This window comes from Podarcis muralis, chromosome 6 (genome assembly GCF_964188315.1).
Source record: "Podarcis muralis chromosome 6, rPodMur119.hap1.1, whole genome shotgun sequence".
Lineage (NCBI taxonomy): Eukaryota > Metazoa > Chordata > Lepidosauria > Squamata > Lacertidae > Podarcis > Podarcis muralis.
In genome coordinates this window covers 54,628,722-54,653,451 of record NC_135660.1, presented here as the reverse complement: position 1 = coordinate 54,653,451, position 24,730 = coordinate 54,628,722, and the positions used below count along the sequence as shown (strand labels likewise).

At 41.2% G+C, this 24,730-nt stretch overlaps 1 protein-coding gene across 1 annotated transcript in view; it reads right to left on the bottom strand.

The window, feature by feature from the left end:
* The window catches only part of LOC114596818 (scavenger receptor cysteine-rich domain-containing protein DMBT1-like), an 89,245-nt gene that overhangs the window by 58,904 nt on the left and 5,611 nt on the right, over window positions 1-24,730 (bottom strand). Inside the window, exons 2-12 of the mRNA XM_077930872.1 lie at window positions 22,636-22,665; window positions 21,615-21,762; window positions 17,402-17,586; window positions 16,298-16,333; window positions 14,838-14,862; window positions 10,566-10,756; window positions 8,979-9,023; window positions 4,572-4,589; window positions 3,452-3,469; window positions 1,993-2,010; window positions 543-560 (exon numbers count right to left, since the gene is read on the bottom strand). Of these exons, the coding sequence (XP_077786998.1) occupies window positions 543-560; window positions 1,993-2,010; window positions 3,452-3,469; window positions 4,572-4,589; window positions 8,979-9,023; window positions 10,566-10,756; window positions 14,838-14,862; window positions 16,298-16,333; window positions 17,402-17,586; window positions 21,615-21,762; window positions 22,636-22,665 (732 nt within the window). The remainder of the gene's footprint in view (window positions 1-542; window positions 561-1,992; window positions 2,011-3,451; window positions 3,470-4,571; window positions 4,590-8,978; window positions 9,024-10,565; window positions 10,757-14,837; window positions 14,863-16,297; window positions 16,334-17,401; window positions 17,587-21,614; window positions 21,763-22,635; window positions 22,666-24,730) is intronic.

Below are 24,730 nucleotides of genomic sequence, written 5' to 3'. Positions count from 1 at the left end.
AGCATGACGAAGCTGCTCTGGTGAGCCAGCGCAGCGCACGGAAATGCCGTTTACCTTCCCGCTATAAAGCAGTACCTATTTATCTACTTGCACTTAGGGGTGCTTTCGAACTGCTAGGTGGGCAGGAGCTGGGACCGAACGACGGGAGCTCACCCTGCCGCGGGGATTCGAACCGCCGACCATGCGATCGGGAAGTCCTAGGCGCTGAGGTTTTACCCACAGCGCCACCTGCGTTACAAGATACCTATTCCCTCCAGTTTCTTACACACACACACACACACACACACACACACACAATTTCCATTCAATTTTCCAAACTGTTTTTCAAAAGTCGGTTCAATTTCTTCCTTGTTTTGAAATAATGACTCAGTTACCTTTGGAACATATATCATTAATACTTTCAGACTTTCAAATATGTACTAGCAACTACACCTAAGAGCTCCCCCCCCCCCCAATTCTTAATCGATTTCCCACTATGTATCTTTCATACTTCATGCCTATTGAGAAAGATTCAGACTTGGAATAAAAAAAGTAGGACTCACCAGGAGGAGTAGAAGAAGCTGTTCACAAAGAAAGAGAAACATTGATATGCATTGGTAAGAAATAGGCATGTCACTATTATCTATTAATATTCATCAGTATTTTTACCCAATGAAGCCAGCAACCCTGTGCCCCTCGAGGGAACTTCCCTGTGGGCCACAGAAATAATCAGATCTCCCTCCATGAGAGCAGAGGGAGATGTCTGAGGTTGACCTTGGTTCCCTTCTGCATATTTGCAGTGTTAAATTAAATGTGGCTCAGTTCACCCAATGTGTGTGTCTAATTTCCCGGTGTGGTCACAAAAGAAGTTTCTACATGCAGACTTACACTGTGTGACTATAGTGGTCGGTTCTCCAGTTGTGGATTGAACTAGTAAGAAAGAACAGAATCAATCAGATTGTGGTAGAATGTGTTAATATTAAGCCAAACATTGAACAACCAGACCTTCTCTCCATGGAACTCTGACAACTGTAGCTTTGAGAGGGCGATGAAGACCTCCTAACAATTCTCCACACCCTTAGCAAGCTAAAATTTCCAAGAATCTTTGGGGAAAGGATCTGTGGCCGAAGAGGCAATCCTTGTAGTAATGGCCTGAAGGTTTACTACTCAGTGTAACTAACACTGGATATATTTCAGTGGACCACGAAACCCAAGAAGCATCTAGCCTCAGCACTACTGCAATAGCATAGAAATGGAAGATTTCTAAAAAGCTGATGGTAGTTTGTTCCTAGAAGAAAAGAAATGGGGAATAAAGTTGTAACCAAAAGCCAGGTTGCTATGCCATGCCTAATACAGCTCAGTAGAGGTAAAGGTACCCCTGCCTGTACGGGCCAGTCGTGTCCGACTCTGGGGTTGCGCGCCCATCTCGCTTAAGAGGCAGGGGGCCAGCGCTGTCCGGAGACACTTCCGGGTCACGTGGCCAGCATGACGAAGCTGCTCTGGTGAGCCAGCGCAGCGCACGGAAATGCCGTTTACCTTCCCGCTATAAAGCAGTACCTATTTATCTACTTGCACTTAGGGGTGCTTTCGAACTGCTAGGTGGGCAGGAGCTGGGACCGAACGACGGGAGCTCACCCTGCCGCGGGGATTCGAACCGCCGACCATGCGATCGGGAAGTCCTAGGCGCTGAGGTTTTACCCACAGCGCCACCTGCGTTACAAGATACCTATTCCCTCCAGTTTCTTACACACACACACACACACACACAATTTCCATTCAATTTTCCAAACTGTTTTTCAAAAGTCGGTTCAATTTCTTCCTTGTTTTGAAATAATGACTCAGTTACCTTTGGAACATATATCACTAATACTTTCAGACTTTCAAATATGTACTAGCAACTACACCTAAGAGCTCCCCCCCCCCCAATTCTTAATCGATTTCCCAATATGTATGTTTCATATTTCATGCCTATTGAGAAAGATTCAGACTTGGAATAAAAAAAGTAGGACTCACCAGGAGGAGTAGAAGAAGCTGTTCACAAAGAAAGAGAAACAGTGATATGCATTGGTAAGAAATAGGCATGTCACTATTATCTATTAATATTCATCAGTATTTTTACCCAATATAGCCAGCAACCCTGTGCCCCTTGAGGGAACTGCCCTGTGGGCCACAGAAATAATCAGATCTCCCTCCATGAGAGCAGAGGGAGATGTCTGAGGTTGACCTTGATTCCCTTCTGCAGATTTGCAGTGTTAAATTAAATGTGGCTCAGTTCACCCAATGTGTGTGTCTTATTTCCCGGTGTGGTCACAAAAGAAGTTTCTACATGCAGACTTACACTCTGTGACTATAGTGGTCGGTTCTCCAGTTGTGGATAGAACTAGTAAGAAAGAACAGAATCAATCAGATTGTGGTAGAATGTGTTAATATTAAGCCAAACATTGAACAACCAGACCTTCTCTCCATGGAACTCTGACAACTGTAGCTTTGAGAGGGCGATGAAGACCTCCTAACAATTCTCCACACCCTTAACAAGCTAAAATTCCCAAGAATCTTTGGGGAAAGTATCTGTGGCACAAGTGGCAATCCTTGTAGTAAGGGCCTGAAGGTATACTACTCAGTATAACTAACACTGGATATATTTTAGAGGACCACCAAACCCAAGAAGCATCTAGCCTCAGCACTACTGCAATACCATAGAAATGGAAGATTTCTAAAAAGCTGATGGTAGTTTGTTCCTAGAAGAAAAGAAATGGGGAATAAAGTTGTAACCAAAAGCCAGGTTGCTATGCCATGCCTAATACAGCTCAGTAGAGGTAAAGGTACCCCTGCCCGTACGGGCCAGTCGTGTCCGACTCTGGGGTTGCGCGCCCATCTCGCTTAAGAGGCAGGGGGCCAGCGCTGTCCGGAGACACTTCCGGGTCACGTGGCCAGCATGACGAAGCTGCTCTGTTGAGCCAGCGCAGCACACGGAAATGCCGTTTACCTTCCCGCTATAAAGCAGTACCTATTTATCTACTTGCACTTAGGGGTGCTTTCGAACTGCTAGGTGGGCAGGAGCTGGGACCGAACGACGGGAGCTCACCCTGCCGCGGGGATTCGAACCGCCGACCATGCGATCGGGAAGTCCTAGGCGCTGAGGTTTTACCCACAGCGCCACCTGCGTTACAAGATACCTATTCCCTCCAGTTTCTTACACACACACACACACACACACACACACACAATTTCCATTCAATTTTCCAAACTGTTTTTCAAAAGTCGGTTCAATTTCTTCCTTGTTTTGAAATAATGACTCAGTTACCTTTGGAACATATATCACTAATACTTTCAGACTTTCAAATATGTACTAGCAACTACACCTAAGAGCTCCCCCCCCCCCCAATTCTTAATCGATTTCCCACTATGTATGTTTCATATTTCATGCCTATTGAGAAAGATTCAGACTTGGAATAAAAAAAGTAGGACTCACCAGGAGGAGTAGAAGAAGCTGTTCACAAAGAAAGAGAAACAGTGATATGCATTGGTAAGAAATAGGCATGTCACTATTATCTATTAATATTCATCAGTATTTTTACCCAATATAGCCAGCAACCCTGTGCCCCTTGAGGGAACTGCCCTGTGGGCCACAGAAATAATCAGATCTCCCTCCATGAGAGCAGAGGGAGATGTCTGAGGTTGACCTTGATTCCCTTCTGCAGATTTGCAGTGTTAAATTAAATGTGGCTCAGTTCACCCAATGTGTGTGTCTTATTTCCCGGTGTGGTCACAAAAGAAGTTTCTACATGCAGACTTACACTCTGTGACTATAGTGGTCGGTTCTCCAGTTGTGGATAGAACTAGTAAGAAAGAACAGAATAAATAAGATTGTGGTAGAATGTGTTAATATTAAGCCAAACATTGAACAACCAGACCTTCTCTCCATGGAACTCTGACAACTGTAGCTCTGAGAGGGGAATGGGGGCCTCCTAACAATTCTCCACACCCTTAACAAGCTAAAATTCCCATGAATCTTTGGGGAAAGGATCTGTGGCACAAGTGGCAATCCTTGTAGTAAGGGCCTGAAGGTTTACTACTCAGTATAACTAACACTGGATATATTTTAGTGGACCACCAAACCCAAGAAGCATCTAGCCTCAGCACTACTGCATCAGGCTAGAAATGGAAGATTTCTAAAAAGCTGATGGTAGTTTGTTCCTAGAAGAAAAGAAATGGGGAATAAAGTTGTAACCAAAAGCCAGGTTGCTATGCCATGCCTAATTCTGCTCACTACAAGATATCTATTGCTTCCAGTTTCTTACACACACACACACACACACACACACACACACACACACACAGACTCAATTTCCATTCAATTTTCCAAACTGTTTTTCAAAAGTCGGTTCAATTTCTTCCTTGTTTTGAAATAATGACTCAGTTACCTTTGGAACATATATCACTAATACTTTCAGACTTTCAAATATGTACTAGCAACTACACCTAAGAGCTCCCCCCCCCCCCAATTCTTAATCAATTTCCCACCATGTATCTTTCATACTTCATGCCTATTGATAAAGATTGAGACTTGGAATAAAAAAAGTAGGACTCACCAGGAGGTGTAGAAGGAGCTGTTCACAAAGAAAGAGAAAGATTGATATGCATTGGTAAGAAATAGGCATGTCACTATTATCTATTAATATTCATCAGTCTTTTTACCCAATGAAGCCAGCAACCCTGTGCCCCTTGAGGGAACTGCCCTGTGGGCTACAGAAATGATCAGATCTCCCTCCATGAGAGCAGAGGGAGATGTCTGAGGTTGACCTTGGTTCCCTTCTGCAGATTTGCAGTGTTAAATTAAATGTGGCTCAGTTCACCCAATCTGTGTGTCTTATTTCCCTGTGTGGTCACAAAAGAAGTTTCTACATGCAGACTTACACTGTGTGACTATAGTGGTCGGTTCTCCAGTTGTGGTTAGAACTAGTAAGAAAGAACAGAATCGATCAGATTGTGGTAGAATGTGTTAATATTAAGCCAAACATTGAACAACCAGACCTTCTCTCCATGGAACTCTGACAACTGTAGCTCTGAGAGGGGAATGGGGGCCTCCTAACAGTTCTCAGCACCCTTAACAAGCTAAAATTTCCAAGAATCTTTGGGGAAAGGATCTGTGGCACAAGAGGCAATCCTTGTAGTAAGGGCCTGAAGGTTTACTACTCAGTGTAACTAACACTGGATATTTTTCAGTGGACCACCAAACCCAAGAAGCATCTAGCCTCAGCACTACTGCATCAGGATAGAAATGGAAGATTTCTAAAAAGCTGGTGATGTAGTCGTGGACTACTCCTGGTTTGCGCGCTCATCTCACTCTGTAGGCTAAGGGAGCTGGTGTTTGTCTGCAGACAGCTTCCGGATCATGTGGCCAGCATGATTAAGCCACTTCTGGTGAACCAGAGCAGCGCTCGGAAACGCTGTTTACCTTCCCGCCGGAGTGGTACCTATTTATCAACTTGTACTGGACATGCTTTCAAACACAGCTCAGTATTTGCTTCCAGTTACACACACACACACAATTTCCATTCAATTTTCCAAACTCTTTTTCAAAAATTGGTTCAGTTTCTTCCTTGTTTTGAAATATTGACTCAGTTACCTTTGGAACATGTATCACTAATACTTTCAGATTTTCAAATATGTACTAGTAACCACACCTAAGAGCTCTTTCCCCCAATTCTGAATGGAATTTCTACTAGGAATCTTTCATACTTCCTGCCTATTGAGAGAAAGATTCAGTCTTGTCATTGGCAGAGGTTCTGTGGTTTCTGGTTGGAAAAGTTGCTCCACTAATTACACTTACATGCCAGCTGAGTCTTATGCAGAGACTTCAGCTCCTAAGCTTTGAGTGTGTCATAGCAACAACAGTCACCACAATCTAATGATTAGAAGTCAGGTACTAAGAGGAACTGAATAACCAATCTCCAGGACCAGATGGTTTGACGGCTAAATATTATAAAGCATTGAAGGAATGGCTAGTACAACCACTGATGGAAGTTTGCAATGAAATTTTGGAGGGGGAAAAGGCACCTGAATCGTGGAAAGAAGCTTTCATCTCACTTATACCGAAAACTGAGACTGAAAAGAACCAGGTTAAAAACTACCGCCCTATATCACTACTTAATGTGGATTACAAAATTTTTGCAGACATTTTGGCAAAAAGACTGAAGAGAGTGTTGATAGGGGAGATTCATAAGGACCAAACTGGCTTTCTTCCAGGGAGACATATGTCAGATAATGTGAGGAACATTATAGACATTTTGGAATTGTTAGAAGTGGACATTAACAGGAAAGCTGTTTTAATTTTTGTGGATGCGGAGAAAGCCTTTGATAACATTTGCTGGAGTTTTATGAAGAAGAATCTCCAAGGGATGGGGGTAGGCCAAGGTTTTGAAAACGGTATAGGTGCTATATATTCTAAACAAAAAGCAAAGTTAATTGTAAATAATGTGGTTACGGAAGAAATACCTATAGAAAAAGGTACACGACAGGGATGCCCAATATCCCCTTTACTTTTTATATCAGTCCTGGAGGTCTTGTTAAATATGATTAGAAAGGACCAGCTGGTTAAAGGAGTTCAGGTCGGAGCCAGACATTACAAACTAAGGGCATTTGCAGATGACCTAGTATTGATTTTGCAACAGCCAGATACTAGTACCAAAAGAGTATTAGAACTAATTGAGATATTTGGTCAAGTAGCAGGATTTAAACTGAACAAACAGAAAACAAAAGTGTTGGAGAAAAATCTAACAATGGCTGAAAAAGAGAAGTTTCAGAGTGAAACAGGTTTAGAGATCACAAAAAAAGTGAAGTACCTGGGGGTAAATCTGACTTCTAAGAATGTAAACTTATTTAAGGACAATTATGACAAATGTTGGACAGAAGTAAAGAAAGATCTAGAAATATGGTCAAGATTGAGACTTTCCTTGTTAGGCCGAATTGCTGTCATTAAGATGAATGTATTGCCTAGAATGCTGTTTTTATTTCAGACACTCCAGATCTTGGATAAGATGGACTGCTTCAAGAAGTGGCAGAAAGACATATCCAAATTTGTCTGGCAGGGCAAAAAGCCCAGAATAAAATTTAAGATTTTAACTGACGCAAAAGATAGAGGGGGGTTTGCCCTGCCGGACTTAAGACTCTACTATGAATCGGCAGCTTTCTGCTGGCTGAAACAATGGCTACTTCTTGAGAATACAGACATTTTGGATCTGGAAGGGTACGATAATAGATTTGGTTGGCATGCATATATATGGTATGACAAGGTAAAATCGCATAAAGGCTTTAAAAAACATATTGTTAGGAAAGCATTATACAATGTTTGGATAAGATACAAAGACCTATTGGAAAGTAAAACTCCCAGGTGGTTATCACCAATGGAAGCTAAAGAGACTAAAAAACTTAATATGGAGTCTAAATGGCCAAAATACTGTGAAATATTAGAACAAGATGGTGAAAGAGTCAAATTACAGAGTTATGAGAAATTAAAGTCTAAGGTAAGAGATTGGTTGCATTACCTTCAGATAAACAAGGTATTTAAACAGGACAGGAAAATAGGTTTCCAGATGGAGAGGTCAAAATTAGAAACAGAACTGTTAGAATCCAATACTAAGAACTTGTCAAGAATGTATAATTTGCTGTTGAAATGGAATACACAGGATGAAACGGTGAAATCAGCTATGATTAAATGGGCACAAGACATTGGTCATAACATTATGTTTGCTGACTGGGAACAGTTATGGAATACTGGTCTTAAGTTTACGGCATGCAATGCTTTAAGAGAAAACATTATGAAAATGATTTACAGGTGGTATATGACCCCAGTCAAGCTTGCAAAAATTTAGCATTTGCCCAATAACAAATGCTGGAAATGTAATGAGACTGAAGGTACCTTTTACCAACTTTGGTGGACCTGCCCGAAGATTAAAGCCTTTTGGGAAATGATCTATAATGAAATTAAGAAGGTTCTTAAATGGACCTTCCCTAAAAAACCTGAGGCTTTTCTCCTGGGCATGGTTGGCCAATTGGTGACAAAGAAGGATAGGACGTTTTTTATGTATGCTACTACAGCAGCAAGAATTCTTCTGGCAAAGTATTGGAAGACACAAGAGCTACCCACTCTGGAAGAATGGCAAGCAAAGGTGATTGACTACATGGGACTGGCAGAGATGACCGGCAGAATCCGTGACCAGGGGAAAGAGACAGTGGAAGAAGACTGGAAGAAATTTAAAATTTACCTTAAAAATTGTTGTAAAATTGAAGTGTAATGAGATGTTAAGGTGTTAAGAAATAGAGAAATGCAGCTGTAAACATTAAGTTAAGGAAATTAGAATGAAAGTGAATTAATTAATCAGTTGGAGGGTTGCTGAAGAAAGGCAAAAACAAGGATGCAGAAAAGGGGAGGTATGGGGAAGTCCGGGAAGCAAGGTGTAGGAAGATAAGATTACGAAAGTATACATGTTTATATGTTTGTATGTTTTGTATGTTTTGTTTGATTGTCTGTTTTTATTATATGCTTGGAAAATTAATAAAAATTATTTTTTTAAAAAAAAAATGAATAACCTCTGCAGAGGCGACTCCAACATCTACCACATTAACATAAATTATTCGCACGACACCTTAGCCCCATATTCAAGGAGAATATTTCAGCAAATATTCAAGGAGGATGTTTCAGCAAGGTGGATGTGACCATGCTTGTTTCAAGACCAGACTTGAGGAACAGAGTCTTAGACAATGGCATACAAATGAAATAGAAGTCAAGGAAATCTCTGGAAGAGATTTGTGCTTGCTTCTCCAGACAGTCTGTGATTGCCATCAACAGATCAGGCTCTTCAAAATATACACACCACCTAATTTTCAGGTTTCTCGTTAGCAGATGCTCTGCATGAGAAACCTGTTCTATGATATTTGTGTGTACATACTCAGGATTAGGATTTATTACTTTAGTATGGGAGTCAGAGGACTCTTACCAGCAGCAGTAGTTGCTTCTGTAGTTGCTTCCGGGGTGACAGAAGCTAGTTCGTGAAGAGAAACAAAGTAACAGAGTAAGAGAAAATGGTGCAGTAAAATGAAATCAAAACAGTATATTGTACTAATGCTTTTAAATATCTAGCAGATTCTTCTTACTAGGATCAATGTGTTCTGTGGTTGTTTCTTGCAAAAGAAAGGAATAAAAATTATTAAGAACTATATTACATTGAAACCCCATTTTTGTGGCAGTGAATTTATATAGTATTTACTTATGAATGAATGAAAGGTGAATTGTTGGGGAATGAGAAGACAAATAAAAGAAGGGAATATAAATCCAATATGTACTCTTGTCCTTCAAGCCTATAGTCGCCTGGGGCAGTACGGCCCTCTGGTAGTAAGGGAGTAAGGCTAGACTGGTGACTGGGAGTGGCCACCGAGACCACATAACACCGGTCTTGAAAGACCTACATTGGCTCTCAGTACATTTCCGAGCACAATTCAAAGTGTTGGTGTTGACCTTTAAAGCCCTAAACGGCCTCGGTCCAGTATATTTGAAGGAGCGTCTCCACCCCCATCGTTCTACCCGGACACTGAGGTCCAGCACCGAGGGCCTTCTGGCGGTTCCCTCACTGCGAGAAGCCAAGTTACAGGGAACCAGGCAGAGAGTCTTCTTGGTAGTGGCGCCCACCCTGTGGAACGCCCTCCCATCAGATGTCAAGGAAATAAACAACTATCTGATGTTTAGAAGACATCTGAAGGCAGCCCTGTTTAGGGACGTTTAATGTATTTTTAATCATTTTTTGGAAACTGCCCAGAGTGGCTGGGGAAACCCAGCCAGATGGGCGAGGTATAAATAATAATAAAGAAATATAATAAATAATGATGATGATGATGAGGAGGAGGAGGAGGAGGAGGAGGATGGCATTGGATCTCCCTCTCCAAGGGTGGAAAGAGGGGTTGGAGAGAGAGATCAGGGGATGAATCCCTCTACTTCACTGCCACAGAAGTGTCCCCAGTACTTGCCCAAATGAAATCAAAAGGGCTGAAAAAGTGGCAGACCAGGGTGCAGAAGCTTCTTTACTTAAGCAACATTTACCCACACTAGGGGAAATTCAGCTCCTTCCCAACCATAAGGATCCAGTGCCATCCCAGTCACCTCCCAAACCAGCCCTGATGTCCTTATCAACATGCCGTTTCATATTTTTTTACCATTTAGTACACATTTAGCGTTATCACATTTACCATTTACCAGTTCCACACCCACCCAATCTGGATTAATTAGGAAAATAATATGGGACTGCATTTTGACGAGGACTGTGCCATGTAGATGCTGTGCAAAACATGCATGCGTGAGCACAGGTCCACAATAAACCATCGTGTGAACAGACCAGGTAAATGCAACAGGTTTGAAGTCCTGTTTCTGGACTTCCCAAAATGATGGGCTATGAGAATATTCAGTCTTATTAGGTAGGACTCTTTTTATATATTCTTATGCAATTTTTAAAGAAGCATAAGGATCCATTCATGAAAGCAGCAGATTGAATATGTTTGTTGATTAATAGGTGACTTTAAAAATCGCATTTTACCTTGTGGCGTAGTATAGTAATAAGCAGTAAATGATGGTCCTGCGTTAAAGGAATTTCTGTACAACACAACAGTCATTGTGTTTGAAGTGGATATAAATACATGACGGGTAGCCAAGCAAATTCTTCCAAGTTGTCTTGATGAGCCCAGGCCACCATCATAGACGGCAATATAGTCTGTGCGGCAGTTCAAACTGTAGATGCAAATTTAGAAGTTATTATATATTATTCATATTAATGGAGCCACGTAAAAACTCTATTTTTATTCCTCGCAACTAGCAATTCCTCAAGACATGGCATGTTAGATTATGCTGAGAGACTGGCAAAAAATTGATTACCAAATATTGGAAATACACTCAATCATCCTCCATAAATCTGAGTATTTGAAAAAATATGGGGTCAGCCTCACATTTACAGTCAGGTTTTAGCAATGTTTTCTAAGTTATATGGATGTAGACAGGCATTGGGAGAAAGCTTTAAGTTACCAAGCTGTGATGAATACTATCTAATTTGATTCAAGTTGTTGAGTACATGTAATGCAATGTATATTATATGTCACAGAATAAGTATTATAAAAACAAAAATACTAAGTAATACATATTCTTCACAGTAATTAAAAGCCCTGGATGTGTGTGAGAGAGGCATTCCATTCTCCCCCGCTATTCTCCTTTCAATATTCCGTTATTCATTGGGGCTCATTGTGTGCATTTGTGTGAACTATATCACGTATATACGTATATGGGACTGGATTGAAAAACTCGGAATTGTATCTTGCCCATTGCCTTCTTATGTACAGTCATACCTTAGAAGTGGAACAGCTTAGTTCCCGAATGTTTTGTCTCCTGGTAGTCGCAAACCCAGAAGTGACTATTCCAGTTTGTGAACTATTTTTGGAAGCCAAATGTCCGATGGGGCTTCCATGAATTCCAATCAGAAGCCACGCTTTGGTTTTCGAACGTTTTGGAAGTCAAACGGACTTCTGGAATGGATTCCGTTCGACTTCCAAGGTACGGCCTTATCTGGTCCTAGGTGATTCTGGCTACCTCACTTGAATGTTCTAGACATCAAAAATTATCTTGGACTCAAACATTTTTGACCCTATCCACAGGGGAAGCCATGCAAGGCTGTTGCAGCAAAAAACAAGTGATTCTGGCTACCTCACTTGATTGTCCTAGACATCAAAAATTATCTTGGACTCAAACATTTTTGACCATATCTACAGGGGAAGCCATGTAAGGCTGTTGCAGCAAAAAACAATGAAGGTTCTGTGTAAAAGGTCTTGCCCAAAGGCCGTTAAAGACTAAAGAATATTAAATGCTGTTTGTCTTTAAATGTGTCGGTCTTTAAGATGGCACAAAACTCCATGTTGTTTAGGAGCATTTTACTGGTTGCAAAAACAGATTTAGAAATTAATCAGTCAAATGTACAGAAAGGACTACGATAATGCAAATACTTACTTCCAACCAACAGATTTAAACTGTAAAACAACTCTATTGTAAAACATTGGAGCTTTAATTTCCCAGGCACACTCCACCAGCCTGCCATATCCAGGATAATCAGGGCCATAGATATATCCATATGGTTCCGAGAGGATGCCACCACACTGGAAGGGCGCTGAAGAACACAGAGAGAACATTTTGTAGAGCCAGGCTCAGTTGTCATTATGCGCAAGGTATTGTAGAGATAATCTCCTCTATAGCAACATTAGCACTGCATTTTAGATCTTCCCTCAGACCCCAGGCATCTAGGACTAAAATTTCACCTAGGCACATTGGGAACACCCAATTCAGGGGGCTGGAAATATAGGATTTCTCAGAGAACAAAGAAAGCAAGGAACAAAAATGTTAACTTTACATCCCAGTGCAAGATGACCATACTTTCAGTTGTGTGTGTATTTGCATATGCAATTTTTGAAGGGCCTATTCTGTTTCTACTTTGTGTCAAAACAAATATTAATCTACCTTTGGGTCAGGCTGATTTGTGAAAGCAAATGGGGCACTGCCCCACCAACCTCATTCTGCTGTCAGCCGCACCCCCTGCCTGCCTGCCCAGCATCCTACGTGCAAGTCCAGGAGGTGGTACTGCTGGTCAGATTCCTCCTTCTTAGTCTCAGTGTTAGCTTTGTACAGCTGAGCAAGGAGGAGAATGGGGACAACTAGGAAGCTGCCTACTTGATTGTGCTCTGGCTCCATATGCTGTTGGGCTTCCTGCTTTGCATTCTTTCAGCACCAAAGAGCATCAACCACGATTGTACTCAGATGGATTTGGATTTGATATCCCACTTTATCACTCCCCTTCAGGAGTCTCAAAGCAGCTAACATTCTGCTTTCCCTTCCTCCTCCACAACAAACACTCTGTGAGGTGAGTGGGGCTGAGAGACTTCAGAGAAGTGTGACTGGCCCAAGGTCACCCAGCAGCTGCATGTGGAGGAGCGGGGACGCGAACCCGGTTCACCAGATTACGAGTCCACCGCTCTTAACCACTACACCACACTGGCTCAGATGGTCCTGAGATGCCATTATTATAAAGGATGTAAGAAGGCACTGCGTTTTAATTCCATGCTGTATCTTCTGCCCGAAACTACATTATTTCTTTTGCTGTTCACTGTGGCAAAATTACCGGTACATGCAAAAAGGTAGGTACTCACTAGTTTCTGGAGGAAGAGTTGTTGCTAAAGAAAGATGAACATTGGTTAGCAAATTGAAATATCCACATTGTACTATGTTCATTTTAAAAAATGATACATTTTACTATGTTCATTTTTAAAAAAGGGCCATGGATATATCCAAATGGTTCCAAGAGGATGCCACCACACTGAAAGGGCAGTGAAGAACACAGACAGAACATTTTGTAGAGCCAGGCTCAGTTGTCATTATGCGCAAGGTATTGTAGAGATAATCTCCTCTACAGCAACATTAGCACTGCATTTTAGATCTTCCCTCAAACCCCAGGCATCTAGGACTAAAATTTCACCTAGGCACATTGGGAACACCCAATTCAGGGGGCTGGAAATATAGGATTTCTCAGAAGGCGATGATCATTTGTTCAGAGAACAATGAAAGCAAGGAACCAAAATGTTAACTTTATATCCCAGGGCAAGATGACCATACTTTCAGTTGTGTGTGTGTTTGCATTTGCAATTTTTGAAGGGCCTATTCTGTTTCTACTCTGTGTCAAAACAAATATTAATCTACCTTTGGGTCAGGCTGATTTGTGAAAGCAAATGGGGCACTGCCCCACCAACCTCATTCTGCTGTCAGCCGCACCCCCTTCCTGCCTGCCCACCATCCTATGTGCAAGTCCAGGAGGTGGTACTGCTGGGCAGTTTCCTCCTTCTTAGTCTCAGTGTTAGCTTTGTACAGCTGAGCAAGGAGGAGAATGGGGACAACTAGGAAGCTGCCTAGATGACTGTGCTCTGGCTCCATCTGCTGTTGGTCTTCCTGCTTTGCACTCTTTCAGCACCAAAGAGCATCAACCACGATTGTACTCATATGGTGCTGAGATGCCATTATTATAAGGGATGTAAGAAGGTACTGCGTTTTAATTCCATGCTGTATCTTCTGCCCGAAACTACATTATTCCTTTTGCTGTTCACTGTGGCAAAATTACCGGTACATGCAAAAAGGTAGGTACTCACTAGTGGTTTCTGGAGGAAGAGTTGTTGCTAAAGAAAGATGAACATTGGTCAGCAAATTGAAATATCCACATTCTACTATGTTCATTTAAAAAAATGAACTACTTGTTACACAAAAGAGTTAAAATTATATCTTATACTTGAATTCTGCATGCAAATGTAGTGAAGAGATACAGAAGAACAGAAAAGTAATTTATTTTTTTATAAGTCAAGGACTTTTAAGTGAAGAACCAAAGGCGTCCCATCGCTGGCCTAGAGAGATTGGGACTGAGGTGCCCTGTTTTGCACTGCTCCTGCTACAGCCTGAGGGGAGGGCTATTCTCAAATCATCCCTGCTGCCTCTGTCTTCCCTTGAAGAAGAGAAAGGCGGTGGACATAAGTCCAAATGCCTGTAAAGCCCTTCAGTTAACAGAGATTGCAGTGTTTTTACACCATAACATGTTGTGATCAGAGATGTTTTCTATTTCAAGAGGACCCTCTTCGCTGGATATTCATTATTCTTAACTGCATGAACACAGAGAGAAGGCAACAGATTTGCTACTGAAAGTCTGATTATTCAGTTGAAGACTTGCTTCTCTCTAATTCATACCCTTTTTGGACAAAGTATAACAATAAAGATTTAGATTGGAAACTTATTATACACAGGTTCGGTTGTCAACTCTGGAGCTGTGAGAGAAGAATTTGATAAAAAAAAAGCTACCTTGATCAATATTTGTGGAGTAAAGTTCAGTTGAATAACAAGCATTTTACCACCCCAGCATGTTGTCATAAATGGACAAGCAACAGAGACTTAAGTGTGTTTAGACTTTAACAACCTTAGAACACTGAAGAGAAACATAGGAGGACTCTTGACCAAGGTTAGCTGCTCTTCTGAAGAAAATTGTAAATATCCTTAAATGAAACAGAGGATGTGTAGCCCTAGGGATCTAGTGTTTCGGCTCTACACATACTAAAATAAACCAGGATATCACAATTTTTCAAGTTTTGACCTAATTCTGTTCCTGTTTACTCTCATCTTTTCATCAGAAGGTGATATCCAACATTAGTCATATTCAGAGTAGGTCCACTGAAATAAATGAACCTACCCTGAATATGATTAAACACAGTGCTTTTTTCTGGGGGGGGGGGGACGCAGGGGTACACATACCCCTAAACATTTTGTGAATTTAAGTTTGGCCTCATTGAGGGGCGATATTTCAATATGAGTAGGAAAATGAGAGTACCCCTAAACATTTTTTTTTAGAAAAAAGCACTGATTCAAGATTAGATTTCACCTCATGATGAAAGAATATTTACAACAACAACAACAAAGCAAGAATAAATACATCTGTTTCCAACAAACTTTCATTCTTTCATTCACTTACTCATTTCCATTAAGGTTCACCCCCTTTAGTTTTTAAAATGCATGCCAAGAAAGTATGCTGTTTTTATCTATGCTCCCATTTACCACCCCAAGTTTGGACAGGTAAGTGATGTTCAGATAATGTATATTCAATGATTTTTTACCTAATACTGTACGAAATAAAGTCTGTGTTGATTTAAAATGGAAATGGTATATCTCAGTTCTGTACTCAGTTAGTTCCACAACTTAGGGAAATAGCTGAACAAAGCATTACAAAACAAATCAATATAGAGCTTTGCAAAGCTAAGTCTGAAAAAAAAATACGTACCTTTTGAATTCTCTTTCTCTTCTTGATTCCAGCTCAAATTAATTCTCTCTCCCTTGCTATTACTGATATTTTCTACAACAGATTATCTCTCCTTGTTTGGATTTCAGGATTCTCAATAACTTAATGTTAAATTTCCAATAGTTCCTTATTTGGTTTGTGTCTTTATTTTCTCTTCCATGCTAAAACCTCATTACCTCAACATTATCAAATGCTAGAGCATTTATGAGGTATCATTTAATTACATTTTGGTCAGAGTAGACCCACTGAAATTAATGAACATGACTAAGTTAGGACTCTCAATTTAAATGGATATACTCTCAGTAAGATTTAGTTGACTACTACCTATGACCATTACTCTGCCAAGCCTACTGTTATGCCCAGGGACCTTCATATTCCCTACATTAAAAAAAAAGGTGAGCAGATTTCATTACCTGTTGTTAATTCAGGGACTGGTGAGGTTGCCAGATCTATAAATAAAAAACATCATTTTATAAAACAGTCAACATTCTAGCAATTGTTAATGCTATAATGTCCCGCAGATTTTAAAAATATTTGCTCTTTTAAAATCAAAACCACATTTATATTTTAAACTTGTATCGGAGCAATTGTAAAATGAGTGGTTGAAATAAGTATACATTTGCATGGTGTGGCAACCATCTTGATTCCAAATAGCATCCAATTGTATCCCAACTTGTCCCTTAATGTCCAGAACAACCATTATAATATTGTAAGAAGTATCCAAATGGATAGTGAAACAAACAACTTTCCAAAATATACAGTGAAAATGTTGATTTTTTAATAAAAAATTATTTGCGAATTTAGCACTTTTGTTTTCCCTATGAAGAAAAAATGAACATTTGAAGGAAGACTGGAGGAAACAAAATGAAAAACCATGGAAACAAATAGGGGTTTGGGCAGCTTTTACAAGTAGTATAGTTCTGGATCTGAGAAGACTACAAGGCAAAATTTCACTAAAAAGGTTGAGCAGAAATAGTTTGTGGATGAGTCAGGCCTTCTCCAGATAATCAAAACAATGACACTGAACACATGTGTGAGGGGTAAGACCTCAGATCAGCTCCCCATCCAACTTGCATATGTTTTGTAGTAGGGATAAAACCAGGCCTTGCATTGCCTGCAATTTGGCAGGCTTAATGCTCTCTGGAGAGGCATTGTTTTTCTCTGTCATCCATTCCTGGGGAAAAGGGGAAAACGTTCAGCCATGTTTAAATTCCCCATCATAATCAATGGGGAGAAACAGGTCTAATTCAGACTCAGAACAAGAAGCCAAACTGGAAAGACAGAGTGGCTCTGAAGCAGAGTAGATTGTTTCCCAACATTACAAGTACAGATACAAGCCAATCTAGTGAACTGTTGCACAACCCTATTGTTTACTGCGCTAAAGCCCCTCTATTGTAATCCTGAAGCAAATGCCCACAATGTCAAATTCTAATCCGATCTACAAAATTCTATTCTTGCATACAAAAAGCAAAAATATTTGGCTGCATGGAAAGTAAATGTATGAGTTCCAGGTTTACCTGTTATATCGTAATAGGCAAAAAAGCCAGAGCCTGCACGATAGGACTCTCTGTGGAGTAAAACTTTCATGAAGCCTGAACGTGAAACGAATTCCTGACTTGGGCCATCGCATATTTGCCCAAGTAGTGCTGAATGATCTACCATTCCATCATAGATTTGAATGTATTCACGAGTACAGTCCAAACTGTGGAGGAAAAAGTGTCATTAGTCATACTGTACAAGGCAAAGAAATTCCTGCATTCAAAAGTATCAGATGACGATGACAATGATTTTATTATTTATATAATTTTGATGATTTCATTTTCTCCTCACATTCTTAACTCTGGGACTTCCGGGTTGGCGCCATCGGCGAATGGCAGAGTTCCTCCGACCGGAGGAACGGGCTCCTTGGAAATTGGGGCTTCCCGCCGCGGCGAAGGCGGGGGCCCGTTAGAAATCCCAGGCGGAGGAAGCCTGGGGCCGTGGGGTTCGGCAGAGCACCAAGAGCGCCTCCCCTACTCACAAGGAAACCCATTTTTGGGGCTCCGGAGTGAAGTGGGGTGAGCAGCGCGGTGCATCGAACCGATCGCTATTTCCATGGAGGGAAGCTGCGCAGCCATCGCCGGAGAGTGCTGACTTTTTCCTGATGACATTTGGACTCTAAATCAAGTACCCGTGAGTAAAAACGGAGAATTGGATTAAGAACTTATAAATTTTATGAATTAGGCATGAAGCGGGAAGGTGTAAACAGGAAGTCCACCTCCCGTTTTTGTATACAGATTGAAGCAAAGACCTTGCAATCTAATAGCTTAAAAAGTCTTTTTAAAGTTGGAATTTTCCTGCACCCACAATCAACAAAACCCCCCCTTGGAAGCAGGAAAGGGGGGGGGATTTGACTATTTAATCCTGCAGGAAGTGAGAGAAGGAATATAAGTTTCTACCGTCCCAAACCTGGGGACAGGGTATCGGGACAGAATCAAGACGTCCATCGATTGAAAGTGGAGAACTTTGACAGATAGGGAAAAATAAAAGAAAAGAGAAACAAAATAACTTCAACGCCACCTTCTGCTTTTTTGCTTTAAAGAAACAAAGTATTTGAAACTGAAGGGACTTTGAAATCGAAAGTAACTTCTTTGTTTGATACTTTCCAGAAAAATGGATACAAATAGAAACTGTGTCCCCTAGAGGGAGCTTGTCAGTTTGTGGTCTCAGCTAACATACGTGAGGCTTTGGACCGTGGGAACAGCCGTCTGACTTTGTTTTTGTACAGGAATGTTTTGGCAGGAAGGTTTGGTGTCTGCCCTTGACAGGACTAATGCTCTCCTTGAGCAGCTGTCTGGGAAAATGAGCCTGATGAATGAAAAATTAGACCTTATGAGTGCTGTGGCCAGCGAATATGATTTAACAGGGACCAAGGATAAAGAAGTTGCACAGCGATCAACTCAGGCATCTGGCTTGACAAAGCAAGTTCAAGGGCAGACGGAGAAGGAAGAGGCAGCAGTTATTTTCTATAAAACACAAATGGTAAGACCCAAAGTTCTACAGGAACAAAAGCTTTTGCCTTGGATGATGGAATTTGGAGAGAGCTGGGAAGCATTTGAAGTTAAGGAAGTTTTCTACTCTAGTGGGACTCTGAAACAGGTGATCAACTACTTGGACAAATACTTTTTGGACTATAAAGATGAGGATGGGGAGTGGAACTGGGGGGAAGGAGACAATCAGATGAAGAAAAATGGAAATTATTACAGGATGGAACCCTCCAGAGACCCACTCCCCCAGAAACTAACAACAGTCAAAGAACTGCGTAAGTACAAACAAGAACAAAAAAATCTGCAGAAGGGGCCTAGAAGAGACTTAATAATAATAATAATAATAATTTATTATTTATACCCCGCCCATCTGGCTGAGTTTCCCCAGCCACTTAAGCCACTTAAGAGCCTCGGACCTCAGAACACCGGATTGATGGACTAAGTAATGGACAGAAAGGACTGATATGACCCGAAACCAGGATGAAGGGACGTTGGATGAAAATTAGAAATTTTTTATGTTAAATTTGGAATTAATGCAATATTATTGAAATTTGAGGGATTTGCTGGAAAGGAACTGAATTGGCTTTAGTAGAAATGTTCTTAAAGAAAAATGTATGAATATGTTGTGTTTTTGAAATTTTAAGATTTTTAACATAAGATAAGGTTGAATGGGGTAAGGTAAATTGAATAATAGATTATTTTAAAAGAGGGAAAGGGAATGTTGTTTAATAAATAAGATAGAGTGTGGAGATTAACTATATAAATTAAGATTGAGAAATATGGGAAGATTTTGCTGAAATAACTAAACTAGAATACAAAAAGGAAGGTGTGAGGAGGTTCAAGAACTAAGCAAATGAAAAACTGTAGTTGGAGATTTGTATTTTTTCTTTTTATTCTTTTTTCTATTTTTTCTTTTTTGGGCTAGGGTCGGGGATCTTTTATGTATTGATGAAATTCTGAATAAATATTATTTTTTAAAAAAAACACTTTAAAAACTCTGTCTCCTCTCCTACCTGCGGTTTGTGACCCCTTGAGTTCAGATAATTTTTTGTTGTAACACATCAACAGCAAAATCCTATGCATGGCTAATTGGAAGCAAGTACTCTTGAGTTCCCTGAGACCTGCTCCCAGATAAGTAGGACATATAATGGCCTTGTAGCACTAAATGTTGTAGCATTTTGATTAATGTAATGTCTCATTGGTTGGTAAGAAATAGGCTCTGGAGGAAAGATTTTGGAATACATCTCACAATGTCTCAATGGGAGCCAGACCTGGAGCCAACACATCATTCCTCTCCTACTTTAAATATATGCAGCAGAACTCTAGCAGGAGTGCTGGCTCTGGACAGCTAGACTTCCTAGTGTGGCCATAATATTGATTTTCCCACAGAAGTCATGAGCACTGTTTTGCAGGGAAATTTGGAAACTTCATTTATTTATTTAGTATATAATATGCATGAGCCCACAGGACATGGTTACCTTAAAGACTTCCATTTCTCAGCCTTTCCCAAGGCAATCAACATCTGGCACATTGCATTCAGCTCGCTTTGGTTTTATTAAATTTGTGAATGAAGACTCAGAAGCTTCAACAGCCCAAGTGAGATATGCAGGCCATAGTTGACCCAGATTCCCTGGCACTTATGGAATTGCCAGCCATTTTTTACTAACTTTGCAAATAACAGAACAACTGGAATGGACTCTGAAACTGGAAAATGTTCTTTCTTTCTTTCTTTCTTTCTTTCTTTCTTTCTTTCTTTCTTTCTTTCTTTCTTTCTTTCTTTTTTTCTTTCTTTCTTTCCTTCTTTCTTTCTTTCTTTGCAGAGCACAGTGATCTTTCACATATATGCTTTAAGGATATGCATGCTTTTATTCCTTTGTGATTTCAGTAATGATGAATTTTTTTGAAAAACAAATTAAACTGGCACACCTGTAACCCACAACAGGGTGGTGGTGTCAGCTCCCTCACACCTTGCAGATGAACCTGATCCATCAACAAGCTGCTCAGGTGACAAGCCCTTATACATGATTTACACAAGGTATTTTTAAAAAAATGTCAAATCAATCAGTTTATGTATTATATCAATTCTGCATCCTTTTGCTCTAGTTATTCAAAACAAGCAAACATATAAAGAAAAAGAAAAGATGAAAGAACCAGGAGAACATGAAAAGGGGTAAGTGTGGAAGAAGAGAAGCAGAAAGTGAAGAAAAAGATTAAGGAGGAAAGGAAGCATGACGAAATAATTTCCTCTTCAGTGGTAAGGTAAAGGTAAAGGTACCCCTGCCCGTACGGGCCAGTCTTGCCAGACTCTAGGGTTGTGCGCTCATCTCACTCTATAGGCCGGGAGCCGGTGCTGTCCGCAGACACTTCCGGGTCACGTGGCCAGCGTGACATCGCTGCTCTAGCGAGCCAGAGACGCACACGGAAACACCGTTTACCTTCCCGCTAGTAAGCGGTCCCTATTTATCTACTTGCACCCGGGGGTGCTTTCGAACTGCTAGGTTGGCAGGCGCTGGGACCGAACGACAGGAGCGCACCCCGCCGCAGGGATTCGAACCGCCGACCTTTTGATCAGCAAGTCCTAGGTGCTGAGGCTTTAACCCACAGCGCCACCTGCGTCCCTGCCCTCTTCAGTGGTACCTATTGCCAAAGTACAAGCGAGACGCTGACAGTACAAAACACTAGCTTTCAGCAACGGAGGACTTACCTGAAATAATCAAGGGTTAGCACTATAGGAATCTTATAATATGAAACAATTGTCCAGAGACACTCTACGACGTCTCCACCACCATTGTAATATGGGGGAGAAAATGACCTCGATGGATCTGTGAAAGTCTTGCCACAACTGTAGCTACCTAACAAATACAAAAATAAACGTTGAGTATTGCGTCAAAGCACTGCTTCCCCCCACCCCTCCAAAAGCAGATCCCAGTAACAACTTTCCAGCTTCACCAAGACCCAGAGGACAGAATCACAAGGACTGAATTCCATGTGGTCCTTCTGTTTTCTTCAGCCATCTTCAGCATCACATCTGTTGTGTGTCATGAAGCCAGGTGATCTTTGCACCATTAAGCAGAGAGCTGCCATTGGCAGAAGAATAAATACTAGATCTGCTACGAGCCCAGTGAATCCAGCTTTTCTTTGCAGCACAGGCCTATAGATAGGTTCAGCTCATGGTAGGCATTCTTATAAGAACAAGAAGCCAGAATGCAAAGAATTCAAGGGTTTTTCTGAATGCTTTGCTATGGGTATTTTGGGGGGGAAATCTGATGTGTTTGATTTAGTACCCTAATAAAATATGCTGTTGGGGGGGGAGGCAGTTTCTCCTTCTCCTTCTCCCCTTCTGGCCAAATATTTAACTTGAGTTAGAACTGTCCCCCCCCCCCAAAAAAAAGATTTCAAGCTTATTATTATTTTTTATTATTTCTTAAATTTGTATACTGCCCTTCATCCAAAGATCACAGGGCAATTCACAAGATATTGGGTCAGGCTGGGTTGGACCCAGATCAGCTTGAGTCAGATTGGGTTGCTCCAGTGTGCCAGATAGGGCCCTAGATTGCATTGAGGGGCATGCACAGCCCCAGCAATTAGGCTCATCCAACAGCATCGGAAGGGGTTTGCAGGCTACCTACTAGCAAATTTCTGCATGAGAAGGCGATGCTATATTGTCAGCATGCCGGGAACTGGAATTCAACATTATATTATGGAGCAGAAGAGATGCTGCTTACCTTTAGCTACTGTTGTGGCAGATTTCACTCCTATTGAAAAGAAAAGGGAGAGAGGAAAGAGAATCAAGAAAACATTGCAAGAATACAATTTCAAAATTGTTCATTGAATTGATGTGGTTTAATATGTAGCAGGAAATGTTCTTCATCAAGAAGAAAAAAATGGCTTCATTGAATGCCATGATCGCAACGACAAAAAATATGCCACTTTTGCTAGCAAGAAGAAGAAGAACAAGGACACTCCTCTAGCAAATCCAATTTCTGCAACCATTATAGTGGAATACAGTTGCAAATCTTAGGGGTCTCATACGTAGGGCTTCAATCTTAAATGCAATCAAGTTGTGTTCTTACAAACAAAAAGAAACCCCAAATGAATAAGAGCACTGTATGCTAAAAGTTCCATTTCATCAGAGCTCAAAGCAGTAGCTGTACAAGTTGGAAGTTGTACATTGGAGGCCAATCTGCAACACTAGCTCACTTCTGGAGGCAGGGCCAGAGTGACATACATGAGGGAGAACCTGCTCTTTCTAGTATACTGGATTGTAATTCCAGGATTAGGCCACAGCACAGCACTGTTGTGGCTGGCAGTAGTAAAGAAGAACCATTGCCAACTTGCATCCCTCCCCCTCCTTCCTTGATTGCTGGTTGACATTGCTGTAGACAGAGGTTAGCCACTAGTTGACAGGGCTGGGCAGTGGTGTAGCAAGCCGCTTGGGTGCCCGGGGCTGGTGCATGCACTGCCCTCAGGGGCAGGGCAAGCCGCCCATGGGGTGGGGCAAATAAGCTGAGCTCCAGGCCATGCTGATTTTCCAGGCCATCCACAGCCAAGCAGGAGGTGGTGGCCGGGGCACTCTGCAGGCTGTGCGACACCCGGGACACCCTTTGGGCAAGCCTGCCACCCAGTGTGGACCACCCTCCCTGCCCCCTCCCCCTTAGCTATGCTACTGGGGCCAGGAAAGGATTTCTCTCACAGCCAGAGCAAATTTTTATGTTACTGTATAAACTGCAAAAGGGGGGGGGAATCAAAGAACAGAGTTTGAACAATTACTTTTTAGACTCTTGAAATGGGACGTTATTCAACAAAACTCAGTTCTGTTTTAAGAGCAGCATTTCACAATGTTTGACTAGTATTAAGGAAATTTAGTACTTAAATTCAAACAACATGAATCATTCTTCTGATCATCTTTATAACCTTACTGGCTTCTGGAAATCTGATAGCATTTAATTTACGATTACTGCCACTTAACCACACACAGTAGCTCCTTTTCATAATCCTTTTGTTCTGAAGTGGTGCTAGTATAATCTCAAAATGCTTCCATAGAACCCCAGCGAAACCACTGTAGAAGGCGTAATTTGCAGAAGACAGTAATTGCACCACAGCAAATCTTTTGCACCTGCCGTTGGGAGTATCTTTCATAGAGGTCAAAGAGGAACACACGGGACACAGGCTTTGGATAAACATGGGTCTCGACTATGACTGTTGCTGTCAAACATGACTATGACTGTTGCTCAGCATCCCAGTGGCATAGCAATGCAATCATCATCTCAGGTAGACTGATCCACACCTACACCCCTGGCACCCCTTAAGGGGGCCCTCCTCATGTAAGGCAATGAGAACCCTAGCTCCATTCCTTCTCAACTAAGCTACAGCATGGTGCCAGAGCATCTGCTTTCCACGCAGGTTCCCAGGTTCAATTCCCAGTATCTCCAGGTAGGACAAGGGGAGACTTGTCCTACAAGCTAAAGAACACCAAAATAGAAATATTTAATAAGTGAATTTACTAAAGCTACTACTGCTGAGCTTAAAAGGTTGAGGTTAATAGAGGAGTTTATTGTTTTATATAAATACATTTAAAGGTTATTAAAGAAGGCTAAGCTTCTTCTGTATGACTGTGGGAAAGTATAATCAAAAATAATGATTAGCAATGAAAGGCTATTTCTGCAATAGTTGGGAGATGTGTAAATAATATCCAGGGGGAAGAACAATGAGTGTATTGAGCCTTGCTATGAAACTAATTTTTACAATGTTTGTAGCCTGGCAGCATGTAATTCCTCTCTCTCCCTACCCACTGGTGGAGTGCTTTGAAATATTGGCTAA